The 24,669-nt window shown below is 44.9% G+C and overlaps 1 protein-coding gene across 1 annotated transcript in view; it reads left to right on the top strand.

The window, feature by feature from the left end:
* Window positions 1-1,475: 1,475 nt before the first annotated feature.
* The window catches only part of TNKS2 (tankyrase 2), an 81,616-nt gene continuing 58,422 nt past the window's right edge, over window positions 1,476-24,669 (top strand). Inside the window, 6 exon segments of the mRNA XM_073596414.1 lie at window positions 1,476-1,514; window positions 1,517-2,039; window positions 17,939-18,163; window positions 21,053-21,148; window positions 23,321-23,357; window positions 23,613-23,688. Coding sequence (XP_073452515.1) covers window positions 1,485-1,514; window positions 1,517-2,039; window positions 17,939-18,163; window positions 21,053-21,148; window positions 23,321-23,357; window positions 23,613-23,688 — 987 coding nt within the window. The 5' untranslated portion in view covers window positions 1,476-1,484.

The following is a 24,669-nucleotide window of genomic DNA, read 5'->3' on the forward strand; positions in this document are numbered from 1 at the left end:
ACCGCTGCCATTGTACCAGCGTATATCGGTGTGCGGCAGTCGGCAAGTGGTTAAAGCATGTTATAGAGCACAGTGCTTGTGCTGTGTCATTTGGCCCCCCTGTATACTCTGAAATACCTGTCTGACCCCAAGTTTCTACCCTCCCCTCTGTAAACTGACCACGGTTCATCATGAATGCTGATCCCCGATATCATGGTCAGTTTACATGCCTCCGTCATCCACAGCCCTGCTCTCCTCCCTGTCTGTGAGCTTTGTACCCCCCCCGCTCAAATCAGGGTACAATTTACATTATCCTCTTGGTTGATTCATGTAATGTCCTTCTGTGACTGCGCATACAACTACCTCTCTCTGCCAGTAAACTACCATTGGTCTGTTGCTGCATCTGTCCCCCACCGTCTCTAAGACTAAGAACCAAGTGATAAAACACTGCCGATCGCTCGGTTCTCAAGCTCCCTGAGCAGGAAGCTGGTGACTGTCAGTCACCGTTCTCTACTCTGCCTCCTTGCTCACTGAAGCGCCGATCTGTGGAGGGGGTGGGAGCAGCCAGCTCAGCCTCTCAGCAGTTTGCTGAGAGGCTGAGCTGGGTGCTGGTCCAGGCATGTGGGTGTATCCCGATCATATGGTCGCGATCCTTCCAAAGCCTGGACCGGCTCTGTGATGTCAGCCGACAGAGGGCTTCAGCCCGCTGTCAGCTGAAAACGGGTCATAGGAGTGCAGAACGCTCTGCACTTCTGTGTCCATAGGAGAAGTACAGCAAAATGAGCTTTGGGTGTACTTCTCCTTTAAGGAATTGTTTACACCAGATGCAGTCAGGTGCGTTTTAAACACAACAAAAAAGCAGTATAAACATATATGCAAGAAAAATGAAGGAATTTCAAATGAGCCTAGGTTACATATGTAAGGCCGTGTTCACATCACTGAAGTTTGTGTTCCATTCAATTGTATGCGGTTTTAGATCCAGTCCCGTCGACTTCTTTTAGACTGTGCGTTTTCTGAACGCATCAAAGATGGAGCATGCAGGACTTTGATTGGCTTCCTTGATAACGCATGGTCTAAGAGAAGTCAATGGGCTCACGCCTAAATCCACCACATGTAAGACGCACATACTGTTACGCTACACCCAAACTGCAGCTCATCCATGTAAACCTGGCCTAAGCAACTTAAAAACATTATTCCAAAAAAAAAATTCACAAAGGCCATGCCAACGCACCGAAAACGTGTAGAAATGCACAGCAAACTCAAAGAGGGTGGTGTCTGATCCCTAGAAAAATAGACATGGTGCAATTCAGATACCAGGGATCATTTTTCTACCCCCCCCCCCCCCCAAACTGGTGTCAGAGTCCAGGCCCCATTCAGGAGGAGCAGTGAGGTGATAGACGTCTTGTATTCTGGTATTCCATGACACGAAGATGACGCCTGAGGTCGAAGGCGCGCGCGTGCTCATGTGTCGGTATGCGCCCTCGTGCGTGCGCGCCCGCCCGTCCATGTGTCGGTATGCGTCCTCGTGCACGCGCCCAGTCTGTGTTTTCCCTGGGCTGACTACGCGTCACGTGACAGGACGAGCTGGCCGCTGGCTGGACGGCTGTTTCCCGTCGGTGTGGAAGGAAGAAGCGGAACGGTGCGGGTTCTCGCAGACAGGAAGCTCGGCTCTGGTTATGGAGTGTGGCGAGTGGAGCGGCGCCAGGGTGTGATCAGCAGCGCGGACACGGCGGCTCGCGGGAGCCAGGCGGACTCCCCCGGGGATGGTCTCCGGGGGTCAGTGAGCCGCCCCGGAGGCAGCAAAGCGGAGTGCGGCCTGGGAGGTCAGGCTTTACACGGGAGCCCCGGGCAGTGTTGGTGGAGGATGTCAGGCCGCCGCTGTGCCGGGGCTTCGGGCTCTGCTCATGGAGATATCACAACCGGAGGAGAGCCGGCCCGGGAACTGTTCGAGGCCTGCCGGAACGGGGATGTGGAGAGGGTGAGGAAGCTGGTCAGTACCGACAATGTCAACAGCCGGGACACTGCGGGCAGGAAATCTACCCCGCTTCACTTCGCTGCAGGTAAGTAGGCCTCAGTCTTCACCTCAGCACTGGGACCTCCCCCACCCTGTATACTGCGAGTCTGACCCTCCCCCACCCTGTATACTGCGAGTCTGACCCTCCCCCACCCTGTATACCGCGAGTCTGACCCTCCCCCACCCTGTATACCGCGAGTCTGACCCTCCCCCACCCTGTATACCGCGAGTCTGACCCTCCCCCACCCTGTATACCGCGAGTCTGACCCTCCCCCACCCTGTATACCGCGAGTCTGACCCTCCCCCACCCTGTATACTGCGAGTCTGACCCTCCCCCACCCTGTATACCGCGAGTCTGACCCTCCCCCACCCTGTATACCGCGAGTCTGACCCTCCCCCACCCTGTATACCGCGAGTCTGACCCTCCCCCACCCTGTATACCGCGAGTCTGACCCTCCCACCCTGTATACCGCGAGTCTGACCCTCCCCCACCCTGTATACCGCGAGTCTGACCCTCCCCCACCCTGTATACCGCGAGTCTGACCCTCCCCCACCCTGTATACCGCGAGTCTGACCCTCCCCCACCCTGTATACCGCGAGTCTGACCCTCCCCCACCCTGTATACCGCGAGTCTGACCCTCCCCCACCCTGTATACCGCGAGTCTGACCCTCCCCCACCCTGTATACCGCGAGTCTGACCCTCCCCCACCCTGTATACCGCGAGTCTGACCCTCCCCCACCCTGTATACCGCGAGTCTGACCCTCCCCCACCCTGTATACCGCGAGTCTGACCCTCCCCCACCCTGTATACCGCGAGTCTGACCCTCCCCCACCCTGTATACCGCGAGTCTGACCCTCCCCCACCCTGTATACCGCGAGTCTGACCCTCCCCCCCCCCCCGCCCTGTGGGCACCGCGAGTCTGACCCTCCCCCCCCCCGCCCTGTGGGCACCGCGAGTCTGACCCTCCCCCCCCCCCGCCCTGTGGGCACCGCGAGTCTGACCCTCCCCCCCCCCGCCCTGTGGGCACCGCGAGTCTGACCCTCCCCCCCCCCGCCCTGTGGGCACCGCGAGTCTGACCCTCCCCCCCCCCGCCCTGTGGGCACCGCGAGTCTGACCCTCCCCCCCCCCGCCCTGTGGGCACCGCGAGTCTGACCCTCCCCCCCCCCGCCCTGTGGGCACCGCGAGTCTGACCCTCCCCCCCCCGCCCTGTGGGCACCGCGAGTCTGACCCCCCCCCCCGCCCTGTGGGCACCGCGAGTCTGACCCCCTGCCGTGCGAGTCTGAGTACTGCGAGTGGGACCCTCCCCCACTCTATATATACTTTTTTTTTTTTTTTTCCATTTTAGTTGAAACAATGCAATTTGTTAAGACTGATTGGATAGTGAAGGAAGGGCAGCTCACCAACTAGGTAAATACTGTGTTCTTTATCAGCAAGCTCTGTTTGTTAGATTCACAGCATGTAATTTTTAATGAATATACATCAGGCATGTCCATAGTCCGGCCCGTGGGCCAATTGCAGCCCACGTTCCGGTTTCAAATGGGCCCACTGGTAATCTGAGATATAGATAGATAGATAGAGATAGATATATAGATAGATAGATATCTCTGCACGATTCTGGCCAAAATGAGAATCACTATTTTTTTGCTTAGAATAAAAAGATCACGATTCTCTCACAATTCTCGCAACGTAAAATCTTTCGCATTATACAAAAAAAAAGGGATAACTTTACTGGTTAGTTTTTTTTTTTTTTTTTAATTAGTCATTTTTTCCATAATTGCATTTGAAAGACCGCTGCGCAAATAACCGTGTGACATAAAATATTGCAACAACCATTTTATTCTCTAGGGTCGCTACTAAAAAAATTATATATAATGTTTGGGGGTTCTAAGTAATTTTCTAGCAAAAAAAAATATTTTAACTTGAAACCAACAAATGTCAGTAAAATGTTTTTAGTGTTTAAGTGGTTAAACTTTTTTCACTTACCCATAAAGTCTATTTCACTGACATATTGTTACAATGTTTATACTTGAGTTCAACTGATAAAGAATGTTGTGATTCTTGGCAGACTGCCCTGTTTTTCCTCTTCCTTTCTTTTGAGGGCTGTGGCTTCAGAAGAGCAGAGAGAATTCTTTGCATAGCAAGAATCCTGACACACTTTAGTCAAGATCGCAACAGGGAAAAAAATCATAACGATTCTTGACTAATCGTACAGCTCTAATATACAGTGGGGACGGAAAGTATTCAGACCCCCTTAAATTTTTCACTCTTTGTTATATTGCAGCATTTGCTAAAATCATTTAAGTTCATTTTTTTTCCTCATTAATGTACACACAGTACCCCATATTGACAGAAAAACACAGAATTGTTGACATTTTTGCAGATTTATTAAAAAAGAAAAACTGAAATATCACATGGTCCTAAGTATTCAGACCCTTTGCTGTCACACTCATATATTTAACCCTTTTATGACTAAGCCTATTTTTAAAATTTGGTGTTTACAAGTTAAAATCCATATTTTTTGCTAGAAAATTACTTAGAACCCCCAAACATTATATACATTTTTTTTAGCAGAGAATCTAGAGAATAAAATGGAGATTGTTGCAATATTTTATATCACACGGTATTTGTGCAGCAGTGTTTTTAAACGCAAATTTTTGGAAAAGGGACACTTCCATGAATTTTAAAAAATCCAAACAGTCTAAAAGACCCCCGATCCCTCCTCTGCACTTCAAAGTATTCAGAGCGCCGAAAACGGCGATTCTGAATACTGTGTATTTTTTTTAAAATTCGGCGCCATTGGCAGCCGAGTAAACGGGAAGTGACGTCATGACGTCGCTTCCACATTTACATCGAGAAGGCTGGAACAAAGCTGCCCACAGCTTCGTTCCAGCCCGCCCACAGCTGCCGGAGGCAGCCGATTGGACACCAGGCCTCCCGATCACACGGGAGGCCCGGTAAGAGCGGCGGGGGGGGGCATCCCCTCCCGCTCCTCCGGTATAACAGCCGAGCTGCTTTTAGCCGCATCGGTTGTTATATACGGGTAGCCGATCGCCCGCTGCAAACAACGGTATTGGGATGATGCCTGCATCATCCCGGTATAACCCCCGAAAGCCGAGTACGCACATATGCGTACGGTCGGCAGGAAGGGGTTAACTCAGGTGCTGTCCATTTCTTCTGGTCATCCTTGAGATGGTTCTACACCTTCATTTGAGTCCAGCTGTGTTTTATTATACTGATTGGACTTGATTAGGAAAGCCACACACCTGTCTATATAAGACCTTACAGCTCACAGTGCATGTCAGAGTAAATGAGAATCATGAGGTCAAAGGAACTGCCTGAAGAGCTCAGAGACAGAATTGTGGCAAGGCACAGATCTGGCCAAGGTTACAAAAAAAAGTTCTGCTACACTTAAGGTGAAGAGCACAGTGGCCTCCATAATCCTTAAATGGAAGACATTTGGGACGACCAGAACCCTTCCTAGAGCTGGCCGTCCGGCCAAACTGAGCTATCGAGGGAGAAGATCCTTGGTGAGAGAGGTAGAGAAGAACCCAAAGATCACTGTGGCTGAGCTCCAGAGATGCAGTCGGGAGATGGGAGAAAGTTGTAGAAAGTCAACCATCACTGCAGCCCTCCACCAGTCGGGGCTTTATGGCAGAGTGGTCCGACAGAAGCCTCCCCTCAGTGCAAGACACATGAAAGCCCACATGGAGTTTGCTAAAGAACACCTCAAGATGGTGAGAAATAAGATTCTCTGGACCGATGAGACCAAGATAGAACTTGTTGGCCTCAATTCTAAGCAGTATGTGTAGAGAAAACCAGGCACTGCTCATCACCTGTCCAATACAGTCCCAACAGTAAAGCATGGTGGTGGCAGCATCATGCTGTGGGGGTGTTTTTCAACTGCAGGGACAGGACGACTGGTTGCAATTGAGGTAAAGATGAATGCGGCCAAGTACAGAGAGATCCTGGACGAAAACCTTCTCCAGAGTGCTCAGGACCTCAGACTGGGCCGAAGGTTTACCTTCCAACAAGACAATGACCCTTAGCATACAGCTAAAATAACGAAGGAGTGGCTTCACAACAACTCCATGAATGTTCTTGAATGGCCCAGCCAGAGCCCTGACTTAAACCCAATTGAGCATCTCTGGAGAGACCTAAAAATGGCTGTCCACCAACGTTTACTATCCAACATGACAGAACTGGAGAGGATCTGCAAGGAGAAATGGCAGAGGATCCCCAAATCCAGGTGTGAAAAACTTGTTGCATCTTTCCCAAAAAGACTCATGGCTGTATTAGATTAAAAGGGTGCTTCTAGTAAATACTGAGCAAAGGGTCTGAATACTTAGGACCATGTGATATTTCAGTTTTTCTTTTTTAACCCTTTCATGACTAAGCCTATTTTTGAAATTTGGTGTTTACAACTTAAAATCCGTATTTTTTGCTAGAAAATTACTTAGAGTTCCCAAACATTATATATATATTTTTAGCAGAGAATCTAGAGAATAAAATGACGATTGTTGCAATATTTTTTATTACACGGTATTTGTGCAGCGGTGTTTTAAACGCAAATTTTTGGAAAAGGGACACTTTCATGAATTTTAAAAAATCCAAGCAGTAAAGTTACCCCAATTTTTTGTATAATGTGAAAGATGATGTTACGCCGAGTAAATAGATACCAAACATGTCACCCTTTATAATTGCACTCACTCGTGGAATGGCGACAAACTACGGTACCTATGAATTTTTTTACGGTTACCAGGTTTGAGTTACAGAGGAGGTCTAGGGCTAGAATTATTGCTCTCGCTCTGACGATCACGGCGATACCTCACATGTGTGATTTGAACACCGTTTACATATGCAGGCGCGACTTCCGTATGCGTTTTCTTCGCTGCGCAAGCTCGCGGGGACAGGGGCACTTTAAAAAAATTTTTTTTTATTTTATTTATTTTTTTACTTTATAAATTGTGTTTTAAAAAAAAAAATTTTTTTTTAACTTTTATTGCTGTCACAAGGAATGTAAACATCTCTTGTGACAGTAATAGGTGGTGACAGGTACTCTTTATGGAGGGATGGGGGGTCTAAAAGACCCCCCATCCCTCCTTTACACTTCAAAGTATTCAGATCGCCGAAAACTGCGATTCTGAATACTGTGTACTTTTTTAAATTCGGCGCCATTGGCAGCCGAGTAAACGGGAAGTGACGTCATGACGTCGCTTCCGCGTTTACAACGAGAAGGCTGGAACGAAGCCGCCCACAGCTTCGTTCCAGCCCGCCCCCAGCCGCCGAAGGTACCCGATTGGACACCGGGCCTCCCGATCGCACGGGAGGCCAGGTAACAGCGGCGGGAGGGGGGGATGTCCCCTCCCGCTCCTCCGGTATAACAACCGAGCGGCTTTAAGCCGCATCGGTTGTTATACTCGGGTAGCCGATCGCCCGCTGTAAACAACGGTACCGGGATGATGCCTGCAGCTGCGGGCATCATCCCGGTATAACCCCGGAAAGCCGAGTACGCATATCTGCGTACGGTCGGCGGGAAGGGGTTAATAAATCTGCAAAAATGTCAACAATTCTGTGTTTTTCTGTCAATATGGGGTGCTGTGTGTACATTAATGAGGAAAAAAATGAACTTAAATGATTTTAGCAAATGGCTGCAATATAACAAAGAGTGAAAAATTTAAGGGGTCTGAATGCTTTCCGTCCCCACTGTATATGTTCTCTTTTGTGGCCCCAACGAATCCCTGAGCGCCGCGGGGGCCACAAAAGGTGTGTGTGTGTGTGTGTGTGTGTGTATATATATATATATATATATATATATATATATATATATATATATATATATATATAATTGCCTCAGAGGGGACAGTGAGGGGGTGGGATGAGCGCCGACAGAATACATAAAGTGAGAATTTCCTGTTTACTCGGTGGCCTCTGTAATATGAGGTCCTGTCTCCTGGGCTGCCATTGGATGACTATTCTATCATATGAGGCGGGACTTTGTATTAAAGAGAACGCTGAGAAAACAAGAGGTTCTCCTGTATGTAATCTGTCGGCGCTCGTCCCGCCCCCTCCCTATCCCCTCCATGGCTGCAGATGAGCATCGATTATTAGGCTGTCCTGATGGCAATAATGAGGCTGCAAATGGGCACTGACCCTTATTTTGCTTCACAGTTCTTTATTTAAATTTTTTTTTTTTTCCTGGAACTTTCCTCTTAAAGTGGTGGTGCATAAGACAACCCACTAAGTGGGTTATTTACAAGGTGATCTTTTACAATTGCCTTTAAAGAGGAAATCCAATTGGTGTAAAGAAAAAAAAAAGTGTCACTAGCTACAAATTTTGCAGCGGTTGACTGTTAATAAACAGGTACTCACCAGACCAGCCATTTAACTCTGTTATCACCCGGGCCAGTTCTTTGCCAGTCTTCAGATTCCCAGTGCTGCCATCTTAGCCGTGACTTACTACTGTTTCACAGCCTGCTCCCGCTGTGCTGTCAGATTGGACCTACAGCCCCCTCGAGCATGTTATACTTCCCAGGAGGTTGCGGGCATGGGGCTAGATGGGCATACCTTCCATAATTCTCATCTAGGAGAAAAGTACCTGCTCCAAAAAATAAGCTTCCAAACATGGTAGAGCAGGATTAGAAGTATTTTTACCACCGGAGCCTATGGAGTCAGGCTGCACATGCTTAGTTTGGTGTGTATTGCTAGAGGTGTGCTTTTTTTGTGGGAGAGTGCATGTGATCGGCACAGGGCCAGTCAGCACTGCCTAGACAAAGGGTCAGGGTTTGTGCATTCTCATAGGTCAGTCAGAAAACTCCTTCAAGCTTTAACCTGTGTATGGCTAGACACTGATAGAAGTCACAAGACTGCTCAAACTGCTGATGAGAAAAGGTATTTAACCCCTTAGTGTCGACTGTATGCACATATGCCGCCTCGGCTTGAAGGGGCTAAACCGGAATGATGCCTGCAGCTGCAGGCATCACCCTGGTACTGTTTTTTAGAGCAGGCGGTCGGCTCTTTAGCGATAACAACCGATGCGGCTAAAAGCTGCTTGCTCCCGGAGCGGGGCTCTGGCGGTGCACGTGCTCCAGAGCCGAAGATCGGAATCACGTACAGGTACGTGATTTTTCGCTTAAGGACCACCTTGCCGCAGTATATGTATGCAGGGTGTTTCTTAAAGAGGAGTTCCACCCAGGGGCTCCATTAAAAAAAAAAAAAATTAAAAGTCAGCAGCTACAAATACTGCAGCTGCTGACTTTTAATTGGACACTTACCTGTCCCTGGGTCCAGCGATGCGGGGGATCGAAGCCCAGCTCGTCCCCCCCCTCCACTCGTCGGCGCCGGCATTTCAACTGTGGGCGCCGGGCTGTAGCTTCACAGCCTGGCACCCACTGCGCATGCGCGAGTGGCGCCGAGCGCCGTGATTGGCCGCTCAATCACCTGGGATCTGTAATGGGTCCCAGATGATTGACAGGAGGGAGGGAGCAGAGCCGAGCCCTTCCTGTGCCTGGGGGGAAGTGATGTCACCAGCCCAGGCAAAGGAAGAGGCAGACTACTACTACTACTAGGGACCACCTAGCAACAGGCATTTAGAGGCAAGTAAAAAAAAAAAATATTCAAATGTTTTTTTGTTTTTTTTTTTTTACAATTTTTTAGGTATTTTTGTTTTTTTGGGTGGAACCCCACTTTAAGCAGTAATTCTCCAACTATGTGATTAACCTAAAATCTGTTCTGATATCGCTGTTTAACTAACCTGACTGCTAATTCTAAATAGGAAATCCTAATTTTGTTTGTATTAAAGATTCTAACTACCAGCAAAAACGAGTCCTTGCATTTAACCTCTTCCCGCCCAAGGTACGTCATACGACGTCCTTGACTTTGTGCAGGTAGATCTGAATGATGCCTGCAGCTACAGGCATCATTCAGATATCTTTTTCAGCCGGCGATTCTCTACACCATAATAATCATAGCGGCTGTTCCGCTGCTTGATCGCTCTTACGGGCGACGAGAGGGGACTCCCCCCACCGCCCTCCCGTGCTTCTACAAACTCACCACTTCCATCGGTGAGTCAGAGACAGGATCCCCCGGATGGTGTTATGACGTCACGCCCGGCCTCTGCATTCAAACAAATAGTGCCGCCTCGGCTGGGAAGCCAAGATCGTTTTTTTTTTTTTTTTTTTTAATTTCAGGCTTCCCAGCCTAGAGGTAAGATGTGGAGTCTTATTGACCCCATATCTCACTGTAAAGAGGACCGATCATGCCATATTCCTTTAACAAGGGATGTTTACATTCCTTGTAATAGGAATAAAAGTGATCACATTTTTTTTTTTTAAAGTGTCTAAAAAAAGAAAAGTAAAATTAACTAGGGCTGTGGAAATTTAAAGATTAATTCCTCGATTAATCGTTCATTTTTTTAATAGGTAGGCTGCCTGCCCTTGGGCTGCTTTGGGCCAAGCTGTGGCTGCAGTGCGCCGCTCCCTCCTCCTCCACCTCCTCTATATGTCATACACAGTCTGCAGGCATCTCCCGCTGTGTGTCTCCGAGCTGAGTGTGAAAACTTTGGCCGTGCTGTGAGAAAAGTCCCGCCCTCCTAGATCAGCTCATGTGATAGACGCAGTGTTCTGTCCATCACACGAGCTGCTCTAGGAGGAGGGCGGGACTTTTCTCACAGCGTGGCCAAAGTTTTCACACTCCGTTCCGAGACACACAGTGGGAGATGACCGCAGACTGTGTATGACATATAGAGGAGGTGGAGGAGGAGGGAGCGGAGCACTGCACAGGCACTGACTACAGTGAGACACTGATTATGGGCACGGTGAGGCTAAGTTTATGACGTGCGACGTCCTAGCCATGCCCCGCTATGTCTGGCTTTGGCCGTTGCCATAACAACGGTGCTAAATCAGCTAAAAGTGGTTGGATCTGTATGTGCGTTATTTATAATTAATCGAAATTAATCGATTAAAAAAAAAAAACGATTAATCGAACACGAAAATTTTAATCAGTAACAGCCCTAAAATTAACAATAAAATTTAAAGTGCCCCTGTCCCCGTGTGCTCAAACGCATATGTAAGTTCCACCCACATATGAAAACGTTGCGCAAACCACACATGTGAGGTATCGCCAGGAACGTTAGAGTGAGAGCAATAATTCTAGCCTTAGACCTCCTCTGTAACTCAAAACATTTAACCAGTAAAAATTTGAGCGTCGCCTATGGGGATTTTTAAGTACCAAAGTTTGGCGCCATTCCACGAGCGTGTTCGATTTTGAAGTGTTAGGTATCTATTTACTCGGCGTAACTTCATCTTTCATTATGCAAAAAATTGGGCTAACTTTAATTTTTTTTTTTTTTTAAAAAGCTTGAAACTGTTTTTTTTTTCAAAAAAAGTTCGAAAAATTGCTGCGCAAATACTGCGCGAGATAAAAAGTTGCAACAATCGCCATTGTATTCTCTAGGGTCTCTGCTAAAAAAACATATATAATGTTTGGTGGTTCTAAGTAATTTTCTAGCAAAAAAATGATGAATTTTACATGTAGGAGAGAAATGTCAGAATTGGCCTGGATGGGAAGTGGTTAAAGAGCACCTGTCATTTCAGATACGTCATGGCAGTGCCTGGTAGCGGGCATCCACTCACCTGCTGCCGCCACATCCCTCATCTTGTTACTGCTGCATCACCAGCCGTCCCATTAAAGTGAATGGGACTGTCCGGTAAGTCAACAGCAGGTCAGAGGAGGAGCCTCTGCGAAACAGAGATGACAGTTGCTCTATAAAAATTATGATTTAAATCGAGTTGATTTATATCAAGCCTTTTTACTAGCGATTTAAATCAAATCCACCCTGACCAAAACTGCCCAATATAAATTAGGTCTGTGGCAAAGGGTGGGTAACCCGAGCGAAAACCGTAAGTACACTGTGGAGAAACTACATCAGGTCAACATTGTGTAGTGGATTCTTAAAGGGCACTTTCACACTGAGGCGTTGGGGGCGTCGGCTTTTTTGTCCGAAGGGCGTTGGCCAGGAACTTGTCTTGCATACAAATGGCAAGAAATTGTCAGCCAACAAACATGAACGTAGTGACGTACTAGATGTACTACGAGCCGATGAAGAGGAAATTCAGTTGTCAGGCGCCACCCTTTGGGCTCCTTGTGCTAATTTCATGTTAGTAGAAGTTTGGTGAGTGTTGATTCTCGCTTTTCATTTCGCGCTTTTCGGTTTGTTTCTGAACGGCCATTCGTCAGCCATGTTGCGGAATCGGAGGAGATGTTATTTATTACGTGTTATTTATTATTGGCCTTGGAGTTATTGCTTTGACCCAAGTCCAGTCCTAGAGGAGGAGGAGTTCTTGGACCAAAAATTGGTTGCTTTATTAATCGTGACCAATTATGTCATATGCCTTTGCTGCGGGAGCTCCAGGAGAATAATCCAGATGATTTTCAGGATTATCTTTCACCAACGCCTATATTAAGAAGCGGGTCACATGCATGAGACTTTTATTTTTTGGTTGAATAATGATTTGATTTATTTTCTATATTTTTGGATACATAGAATGCACTTTTTGGTTAAGTTCTATTGGCAGATAGCATGTCTAATTGTATTTGTTTTCTTTTTTTATTGCACAATAAAAAAAATGTGTAGAATAATACTTGGCTATGTGTTTTACTTCAAATGACCGTTTGGGAGTAGGCAGTTAAATTAAAAAAAATACAATTAAAAACTATGGGATAATGGTATTGTGGTAACTTGCCCCATACCGGCATTGGAACAGTGCGCTGTCTATCACAATGCCGGTACAGGAGGCGGGACGTTACGGCGAGTAGTGTTCTCACATACAGTACCTGTCACAGTCCAAGGTCCTCCGCTCTGTCATCTGGATGATTTCTGGTAATGATCCCTGCTCTGCACTGAGATGGCAGGAACGGAGTGGGGGCAGTGCTGGCAGGAAGCAGAGGAGGACGACACCCCCCCTACGGGGGGGCATAGACCGGGGGCTGCGAGACCCCTCCGCCCGCTACAGCGAGCAGGGAGGAAATAGAAATCCCTGCTTGCTCTAGAGAATTACTGGTGGGAAGTGAAAGACCGCTGGCTGAGGATACAGGAGGAATAGCATCCAGCGGTCTTACAAACAGGATGTCACAGGGAAGTAATGGTTTTTCAGCAAGATCAGCAGGCTATTGCAGAGGAACTACAGAGCTCAGGACATGGATGGCATAGTTGGTGAAAGTAGGATATCGGCAACAAGGACATGTAAAAAAAGTTTTTCCCCGAAGTTCTTCTTTAAGTAGGATGCGGTCTTTGTAGCAGTAAGTAGAATGTGCTTCATGCTCAGAATGTACTGTTAAGACCCCATGTACATGGGACGCTGAGGCAAAGTCCTCTGAGCGAATTTTTTTGACACCCTTAAACCGTCATTTAAAATGCCCGTTTAGCCGCGTTTGCATGCTGCGTTTAACCACGTTTGCGTCTAGAAGTGTTTATTAAGATTACCTAATTTAAGACCCCCCCCCCCCCCCCCCCAGCTCAAAAAACATTGTTGGTTAACTATTTCAGCCAATTTGACCAGAGTGAGTAGCAGCAGCAAAGAGAGAGCAGTTGTCTGCTTGTATTTGCCTCTATTTCTGTGCTTTTTTTTTTTTTCAATAATGAGGAAATGCTCCTGACATTGCTCTTGATGAGACTAGAACGACGTAGAAAATTGCGTGAGAGGTCCAGAGTTAGAGTTCGTCGCTATTGGACCCATCCTTTGATTGCACAGCGAATGTCGGCAGGATATTTTGTCACCTGCCACAAGTTGCAGATTGTCCACTTGCCACGTCACCTGCCACAAGTTGCGGATTGTCCACTTGCCACATCACCTGCCACAAGTTGCTTGTTCAAATCTAACATATGGATCAAATTCCAATTATACTTCGGATAACAGCAATGCTAGTGGTGTATTGGATTGGATCAAGGGCTCATTAGGGTATATAAATGGTCTATGAATCCATTGAAAGCAATAACAATTTTTTTTTTTTTGTAATGGTTTTTCATCATTTGCCATCATTTTTGAGATTTTTAATGTAAAAAAAAAAGGGCTCCTTTTAAAAACTTTTATAAACGAAAACGCAGCTAAACGCCAGTGCTGCGTTTGGCGTCTGAAATGTGGAAATCTTCAGCATCTGAACCCATTTTTTTGCTTTCAAAGAAACGCTGTTAAACGCAATTGCCTAAAAACGGCAATAAACGAGACTGTGTACATGGTCACATAGGATAACATTGAGTTCAGGGGCAGTTGAAAAAAGCGTCCAACTGCCTCTGAATGTGTGTTTAGCAGCGTCCTGTGTACATGGGGCCTTAATCTTAGATTTTGTGTAATTGATATCACAGCATTTGTGTAATTTCTTCCCCTGAAATGTTTTTTTTTGGGTGTGTTAACCACAGAACGATTATGCCAGTGATTTGGGGAAAATCTATAGTCTAGCGATGGGATATATGCATGAATAATCTGTTTGCCGTTTAAGGCCTTAATGCACATTGGACATTATAAAAATGCCAGTAGCGTTAGCTCCAGAAAGCTGTGGCTGTAGAATGGGTTTTGCAGTAGATTTTTTTTTTTTTTTTTGCATGGACACATAGGATATAACCTTCTGGGGAGTTTACTGGCTGCAGAAAAAAAATGCCCAAAGCCAAAAACAGCTGTAAAAACGTCCAGTGTGCATGAGGCCTTAATAGCTGAAAAAGATTCTGTCAGGATTGAAATATGGGAGCTGTTATTGCTGCTCTGTTTTGGATGATACATCCTCCAGGGCTGTCCTCTGTGTCATTCATTGATCACTTAAAGCGGAGGTCCGTCCACCTCTGCAAAAATTAAAAGCCAGCAGCTACACATACGACAGCTGCTGACTTTAAATAATAGGACACTTACCTGTCCTGGAGTCCAGGGATGTCGGCACAGCAGCTAATGTTTCAATCAGCTGTCAGGTGCTGCCACCGCCATTGTCGGTAAGGGAACCTGGTAGTGAAGCATTCGTTTTACGCCGGGTCCCTACTGCGCATGTGTGAGGCACCACTGCACTCCTACTGGCCTGGTGGCAGAGGAAGGAGGAGGAGGAGGAGGAGGGAGCCGAGCTGCTGAAGTAATGCACTGCGGCCCGGACTCCCGGAAGTGGGAATAGGGTACCTGTCAAAGACTGGTATCTACCAGTGGTATATGTAAATCGCCTGTCACTCACAGCAAGGGGGAGGATTCGATAAAGTTTTTCTCTGTTTGTCAAGTTTTATCTCACTGAACAATAAGAGGATTGCTCAGAGCTGGTTTAACTCTTTGTGGCAAGACTGGGCTCAAATGATAGGAAATCTTATACTCTATGTTATGACATAAAAAAAAAATTGGGTTTACATCTACTTTAAGACCTTTATCAGGTTTATCAAGCCGCTTGCTATGCAGGCACACAGTGTCTGCTGGAGGTGCACATATTCACTGGTCTTGCGATTCGATTGCGATTATCCTGTCAATAATTCCTTCCAGGGCTGAAGTTAAGGGGAAAGCACAGAAGCAAACGCATTACGTAGGTTGCGCCCGCATATGTAAATGACATCCAAACCACATGTGAGGTATCGCTGAAAACGTTAGAATGAAAACAATGGGGGGAAAGAGAACTTGGGACTTTAATTGGGATGCAAGGGAAGGTTTGTGCCCCCATCCCTATATCATGAAAAAGAGGGGGGGGGGGGGGGGTTGGGACTTTAAATGAGGTGTGCATGATGGAACCCAATCACACTCACAGAGGTGCAAACATATGTATGTTTATTAGGGACCAATGATCAACATGGCATAAAAATGCATTGCATACATTAGACATAAAAAATATTTGCATATGGACAATAAATATATATTATACAACAACATGGCATGGATAGGTACAATTATGCATCTTAAACCCCCCCCAAACAAGGTGAAAATCAGGTAAAGTAAAAACATCTGAAAATTGGTCAGTATATGTTTGATGCATCAAGGTAGGCCAGACGCTGCGTTTCATGGACTTCAATCCACTCTTCAGGGGCCAGATGCATCTAAGTTCTATAAAAAAAAGTATGAAAGGCAATGTAGTTTCATTTGTCTGACAAGATCAACAAAAAAGGAGGGAGGGAAAAAGAAACCAAAAGAGAATGGACATAATGGGCCATGCCAAAAATACTCACATGATAGCCAAAACTGGGACCGTGCGACAAAACAAAGCCAGGGAGCCTGGCCCGGGAGCTGAGAAGGGGACCTCAACGAGGAACACTGGACTGCACACACCAACACCCCGCAATTGAGGGGGACTTCTATAATGTAGGAGATATATAAAATGTATCTATGATGATACAAGTAACAAAAAAACGGGGTAATGTAAACTACGGATAAAACCAAGGTGATTGAAAAAACACCTGGAAAATACCTTGGTGAATACACATAAGTGTTGGAAGCCTCATAGATGAGGGAAGGTCAGGGTGTGCATAGATTGTATCAGCACCATCTCTGGATACCATAAAGCAGGGAGTGAGATGCAGCCCCAGTATGGAACGCCAGCTCCCCCTCAGCGCCATGCAGGCATGACACGATGGAGCGAGAACTCGGCAGAACGCCAGAGAAGCTCACCGCATGTCAGCCAAGCTTATATACCGGACGTCTGCATGTGTGACGCCCACCCAAGGACGTCAACACGCACTGCGCTGGAGGCGTGACGCCGATGCGCGGTGGAGAAGTCCGCCCAGTCCCCCACCCCCAACAAGTGTGGAGGGGAGGTGGGAGGGCGGACACCAGCCCGCATCGCAGCTCCCGGGAAACAGGATACCTGCCCACCCACCGACAGTAAGTCAACCAGACCCAGTCTGGCCACAGGGAGCAAAAGATGTATGAAGTAGTGAATGAACGTTCGAATGAGAGCAATATTTTTAGCACAAGACCTCCTCTGTAACTCTACACTGGTAACCTTTACAAAAATGTTAAAGCGTAGCCTATGGAGATTTAGAACCAAAATTTTGGTGCCATTCCACGAGTGTGCGCAGTTTTAAAGTGGGGCATGTTTAGTATCTATTTACTCAGCGTAACATAATTTTTCATATTTATACAAAAAAATCGGGCTAACTTTCCTGTTTTGCTTTTTAATTAATGAAAATGCCTTTTTCCAAAAAAATTGCATTTGAAAAATTGCTGCGCAAATACCGTGTGACATAAGTTGGATCAACCGCCATTTTATTCCCTAGGATTTCTGCTAAAAAATATATATATATATATATATATATATATATATATATATATATATATATATATACAGTATCTCACAAAAGTGAGTACACCCCTCGCATTTTTGTAAATATTTTATTGTATCTTTTCATGTGACAACACTGAAGAAATGACACTTTGCTACAATGTAAAGTAGTGAGTGTACAACTTGTATAACAGTGTAAATTTGCTGTCCCCTCAAAATAACTCCACACACAGCCATTAATGTCTAAACCACTGGTAACAAAAGTGAGTACACCCCTAAGTGAAAATGTCCAAATTGGGCCCAAAGTGTCAATATTTTGTGTGGCCACCATTATTTTCCAGCACTGCCTTAACCCTCTTAAGCATGGAGTTCACCAGAGCTTCACAGGTTGCCACTGGAGTCTTCTTCCTCTCCTCCATGATGACATCACGGAGCTGGTGGATGTTAGAGACCTTGCGCTCCTCCACCATATTTAATATATGTATGTATGTATGTGTGTGTGTTTGAGGGTCCTAAGTAATTTTCTAGCAAAAAAAGATGGTTTTTACATGTAGGACAGAAGTGTCAGAATTGGGTTGGGAGGGATGTGGTTAAAGTGTGTCTCAGATTTGCTCTAAAACTCTTGGGAAGCATACAAGCCCCACTACACTGCCAAACTCTTCTGTTCAAATCTTAAATAAATTTTTAAATTTTTTTTACATTTTTTTTTTTTTTTTAAGGATTTGGCCGAAAGGATGTTGTGGAATATTTACTACAGACTGGTGCCAATGTCCATGCCCGTGATGATGGTGGCCTCATCCCTCTCCACAATGCCTGCTCTTTTGGTCATGCTGAAGTTGTCAATCTCCTGCTGAGACATGGTGCTGACCCTAATGCCCGTGACAATTGGAATTATACTCCTCTCCATGAAGCCGCTATAAAGGGCAAAATAGATGTCTGCATAGGTAGGCATATCTTATGTAATGGCACAAATTTGAATTCATGTACGTTTCTTATAGTGTATATACATGTAGGTTTGACATATAGTTGATACATTTTGAAATTCTTGTGTTAATATATGCAAAAAAAACCATGGCAAATGTAAGATGTGCTTCTGTTTGGAGGTGGAAACCACTGTTCCTACACATTTCTCCTTAGCAGGACAGTTTTTTTAACTTGTGGGATTAGTAAGAAGAACTGGGCTTTACAGCTCAGGCGTATTACAAGTTTCTAAAATATTGCCCACCAACATCCAGAAAACGGTAACCCCAATGAGACAGCCAGGGGCAGTGTGAGAGTACATCTTCCCTATGGGTTTAATAACGTGTGAAACCTTTCAAGAAAATTGATTTCCCTAGATTTTAAAGTTGGTAGACTGTCACCAGCACTAAAAATGAAACCTAGCTGTACATGAATATGCACTTTGCTTGCAGCTTTCTAGCAGTTGTGAAACCAAGGGCGCTGTTATGCAGTTACCTGCTTCCAGTCTGGCCATTGTATATAAAGTGACGGGGGTAGAATTTCTGCCACAGCTGCGAAGTAAAGCATTGCATCCATGGCATGTGTACACCCCACCCGCTGCTTCCAACTAAAGGGGAGGAGCTGTTTAAGGGCGGTAAAACCACCTCCCAATTTCATTGTTGAACAAGCCCTATAGTGCAACCAGTCAGTGTCCCTAATTTTCTCCATCAATTGTTGCTTCCTCGCCATCTACTTTAACCCCTTAGAACCTGCATAAGTGCTGCGATTTACTTCAATGTGTCACAATCACCAGGCACTAAGCTCGCTGAATGCAACTGGGTGTATAATGCCTGGCATGGCTGTGAAGCAAAGCATTGCGGCCATGGCAAATGTACACCTCTGACTGCTGCCTCTGAAGCTAATAGGAATAGCTGCTGGGGGTGGAAGAACCGCAGCTCAACCACAATGTTTTTACTGCCCCCGTCAACCTCACGGGTTAACAAGCCTTAATAGTGCAAAAAAGTCAGTGTTAAAAATGTGATGGGTAGTCAGGCAGGAAATGAGATGCGTAATTTATGCCCCTAGAACACCTGAAGGTGCTGCTTGGATTTTGGACCCCTCAATGTGGCATTCTGCATGAAAGTTTCATACATGTTCTATCCCCATACTTGGGAGGAGTAGCAGAATATGTTTGAGGTGTGGTGTTCTAAGTATGCCTAAAAAAATACTTTTTTTTGTTTCAAAAGACTCACAATGCGATTCAGAAAGTACCTTTTTAAAGTGTTTACTTTCCAAAATTTCAAAATTTGGGTCATTTTGTGGGCGTTTCTCCTTTTCTGGCACTTCAGGCACAGAAATGCGTTAGGCAGCCAGGAACTATGATGTGTAATTCATTAACCATGAAATCCCAAAGGTGCTCCTTCGATTTTAGGCCCCTCTGTGCATCCCCATACTCGGGGCTGTGTGTGTGTGTAAAAAAAAAAAAATTAAAATGACAAATGTGTGAAAAACTATATTTTATTTCTTTATAAATACTTCTTTTTCCAAAAAATGTGACAAAAGTTACAAATTTTCTTACTAAATACCTCTTGTCTTTCCAAAAATGATACTTTTTGAGGGTATTTGTACTGCCCTGCCATCAATTTATTTATTTTTTTTTAATCAACCTTCAGGCATTCTAGGCACATAAACATCCTGGAGCACCAGCACAGTAGACACTTTAACTGGTGTGGTGGTGATTAGGGACATTGGCTGTTGAGAGTGACATTTTATACATATATATATATATATATATATATATATATATATATATATCTATATATATATATATATATATAGATCTATATATATATATATAGATCTATATATATATATATATATATAGATCTATATATATATATATATATATATATATATATATATATATATATATATATATATATATATATATATATATATCTATCTCTAGTGCCACTACTCTACACGGGGGGGGGGGGGGGGGGGCGATCAGGAGTTTCTCTATTCGTGAAACCTTGTGTACTACTGAGATGCTGTGATTGATCCTGCTACCATGTGATTGCTGTGGCTGCCAATCTCTGGGCTCACATGGTAGTTAAAAATGACATCATTGTTTAGGCTGGGTTCACGCTGATACTACACGACAGTCAAATGACCTGCTTTGCTCTGCGACATCGGTCTTGGTGATGGTATGATTTGTCCTTTGACCAATCAAAACAATCCCAGAGTGACATAAATTCCTTTTACTGCTGCTGCAATCACCATGTCGGATGTCACAAGTCGGTTGGTTAGGACAAGGATCCTACTTTGATCCAACTTCAGTGATAGTCAATGGGACCAAAGTAGGGCAGGAACCTTTTTCAAAGTCGGACTGACTTGTGTCGGACCAGTTAAGACAGCTCTCATAGGAAACCATTGATTTACACACGTCATTGCGACATGTGCTTCCAAATTCTGAGCGTATGTTGTACCAGTGTGAAACCCAGCCTTACTACCGTTTATGTGCTCACTGTGATTGGTCACAGTAATCGCATGATACCAGGGCTGCTCACAGCTGCCCTGGTACAGCAATCGGTGATCAGCTGTGTCCTGTGTGGATTACTGTTTCCACTGCACCGCGAGAGTGCAAGCAAGCGATGCGGAACGACGTACGAGTACACCCACCTTCATCTGCGCTGCACTCGTCCGGCCATTTATGTACTATGGCTGGACAGGAAGTTGTTAAAAAAAAAATAAAACATTTGTATTGAAAGAGCCACTTTTATACCCTATGGAAAATGGGCGACTGCTTTCTGTCAAAATTGGGAACTGTTGGTTTAGAGGAGTGATTATATAAATCTTTACAATAAAAGTCTTTTTTTTTTTTTTTTTTAAAGTTCTTCTTCAGCATGGTGCAGATCCAACTATTCGTAACACAGACAACCGGACAGCTTTAGATTTGTCTGATCCATCGGCTAAAGCGGTGCTGACAGGTAATAATTTTTTTTTAAATTTTTTTTTCTTTCTTTTTCTGTGTGCAGCATATGTTAGATACCATGGCTAGGGAATAGATTTGTGTATGCAACTGTATCATTATCCACGGGAGGTGATTGTATATTGTCATTTTAAAATATCTGTATAACCTCATCTGCATTTTTGTTTTGTCGTTTTTTTTACTGTGAAAGTGATTTGCCTGGTAAAAAAGACTTGTTGCTTTAAAAGCCCTGTTTCTTTGTATGATTTATATTTTCATATACAGCACACTTCTACTTTACTTCTCCATCTCACAATGCAGGTTTGAGTCATTCAACCCATTAAAAACCCATATACTCCCAATATGACCTAATCCACAAACTGTATACTTTTAGAGCAATGTGTGATCTAAAAAAACAAACCTATATACTCACCTAAGTGGATACTGCATCTGTCCCCTGCCGCCTCTGAGCCCGAGAAGTGAGCAAAGACTCGAACTGCTCACCGCTCAGTTCTCAATCTTCAGGGAGCAAAGAGCCGGCTCGCTGCTCTGCCCCTCCAGCACTTACTAGAACGCTGGGCTGCGGGGGGATCAGAAGCGGCTGGCTCAGGAGCTCAGTGGTGGACTGAGAGGCTGAGCCAGCTGCTGGTCCAGGTATCCGAGTGGATCCCAACATTGAAGTCGGGATCTCTTCAGCGCCTGGACCTGGCTGAGTGATGTCAATCAAACAGACTTTAGCCGGCTGTTGCATACAGTCAGAACTAGGGCTGGGAAAAAAATCGATTTGAATCGAGTTGAGAGGTCAAATCGATTAAAATCTTCTTCAAATCGATTTTTTTAGATTTTTTTTTTTTTTCGCCAGCACCGCGCCGGGCCTGAGGAGCTGCAGGCACGATTTTTCAGGCGAGGCCGCTGCTTTGGCCTAGTCCGCGAGGCCCGACGCTATGCATGGGTGGGTAGGCGGGGTAGTGGGCGAGGCTGTTGGTGGAACGCCGCTGTGTATTGGAGGGATGTGATATCAGGAGGGGGGTGGGGGGATCACAGGGACAGTCCCGGGCTGCAGAGAGAGAGAGAGAAGGGAGGGTGCGTGCTGCCTGTATGGTGTAGTTCATGAGATAGCCATGTGATCACTGCCAGAAAGCATTATCCGTCAGAGGAGAGAAGTAACATCCCATTCCATATATTCACCCTTCTTAAATTACATTACATCATTACCATACATCATCACACAGCACTGTGCTTAATATATGACAATACCCCCATATGACATCACACAGCAATGTGCTCATCACTGTATACTGACACACTACATCACTGGGTGATGTAGTGTGTAAGTATACGGTGATGTAGTGTGTCAGTATACGGTCATGTACAGTGATGTAGTGTGTCAGTATACGGTGATGTACAGTGATGTAGTGTGTCAGTATACGGTGATGTACAGTGATGTAGTGTGTCAGTATACGGTGATGTACAGTGATGTAGTGTGTCAGTTTACAGTGATGTAGTGTGTCAGTTTACACAGTGATGTACAGTGATGTAGTGTGTCAGTTTACACAGTGATGTACAGTGATGTAGTGTGTCAGTTTACACAGTGATGTAGTGTGTCAGTTTACACAGTGATGTAGTGTGTCAGTTTACAGTGATGTAGTGTGTCAGTATATATTGGCCAGTCTTTTACCTCAGGATTTTTTGTTGTTTTGTGGGGATATTGTCACCTGTCACCGAGCTTGCCTCAACCTGCTGTTGTTGATAGGCACATTTTCCTTGCAAAGAATGTTTAAAATGCACTTAAATTTTTTTGAAATTTTGTTTGTTGTTGCATTTTAATATAATAAAAAAAGAAAATTGGATTCGAATCGTGAATCAAATTTTTTATAAAAAAAATCGCAGATTTTTTTTGGGGGGGGGGGGAATCTCCCAGCCCTAGTCAGAACTAGGTGCACTCCTGTGACGTACAGAGGTAGGGCCAAAAGAGCTTTTACCCCACTTCTTCTTTTAATATAACAATATTGTGGAAGAATAGCACCATGAGTAACAATGAAAGATTGTCGTTGTTGAATGACACTGCAAAAGTAACTCGCAATATATGCTCACTGAAAATGCACCAAACTCTCCCTTTTTTTTTCCATTCCATATGTTTGAGTGTGGTCCTAAAAGACCGTGTTATGATAACTATTATCTGTATCTGCAGGGGAATACAAGAAGGATGAACTTTTGGAGAGTGCTCGGTATGTACCCTTAAATGAAATGTAATGAAATATATAATAGTTTTATCTTCTTTATAGATGTATACCTTTTTTCAAAAAAAATGTGTAGTCTGCAGTCAAAATGCTATGCTTATTTTTTGGTGTACCTGCAGTATTGATCTTTTAATAGTTGGCTGGAAGTTTGACACCCAGTGTAGCCAGGAATTGAAGTGATAGGTGAAGGGTCCATACCTAAATAATACTTTTCTGGACTTTTTTTTTTTTTTTCACACACAGGAGTGGAAATGAAGAAAAGATGATGGCATTGCTCACTCCACTTAATGTTAACTCCCATGCAAGTGATGGAAGAAAGGTAACCTATAGTTTGCTTTAATGGCATATTCTGCAACTTTTGTTTTGTGAGCTGCCTTGTCTGTCATTTCGAAAATCCCATGGTAAAGTGAAAATATTCACTAATTAATAAAAGTCCATTGGGATTAAGGCTGTGTTCACACCTAAGACGGATCCATCGCACAGCAGGGGTCCAGTGTGTCCTGGTTCATCGTTTCAGATCCGATTTCAGCCCTACTTTTGGGCTGAATTAGGACGTGAAACGGACCAAAAAAAAAAGCACACGTTTTTCCTGCAAAACGCACCGGACCTGCTGCGGAGATATGTGAACCGGCTCCATAGAGAGCCAGTTACATTCTCCTGCTATGCGAATTGGGTGGTGAAACCTCTGTATCCAATTCGCATAGGTGTGAACCCAGCCTAAAAGTGGTTGTAAACCCTTTACAACCACTTTATACTGCAGGCAAGCCTATAATTAGGTTTACCTATAGCTACACTGGATATCTACTAAACCTGCACAGTTTAGGAGCTATACCCTGTATTTGCATGTGCCGTCGTCATTGGCACATGCGCACTTAAGCAAACTGAAGCAATGGCACGTTGCTTCAGTTATACTGTGCCGTTACTGGTGGCTCCCGCGCTCCGGCACTGGAGTGACGTCATCGCGGCTCCGGCCAATCACAGCGCTGGAGCCGCGATACCCGGTAGTTACCCTTGGGCGATATGTCGGCTGCTGGAGCGGTGAAGGAGGACCGCTGCGGGGGCTTCGATCTCAGGTAAGTAATTCATAATGAGCTAGTATGCTATGCATACTAGCTCATTATGCCTTTTGTCTTTCAGGTTTTTTTTTGGAACTTTTTTTTTTTTTTTTTTTTTTTTAAGGGATTACAACCACTTTAAGGTTGTGTTGCCTGTTGCACACAGTTTTATTCTAGCTTTTGTATTCTTTTTTTTTTTTTTTTTTTTTTTTTTTATGTCATTGCTTTCTCTTAGCTTTAATACT

Source organism: Aquarana catesbeiana, linkage group LG08, assembly GCF_042186555.1.
Source record: "Aquarana catesbeiana isolate 2022-GZ linkage group LG08, ASM4218655v1, whole genome shotgun sequence".
Lineage (NCBI taxonomy): Eukaryota > Metazoa > Chordata > Amphibia > Anura > Ranidae > Aquarana > Aquarana catesbeiana.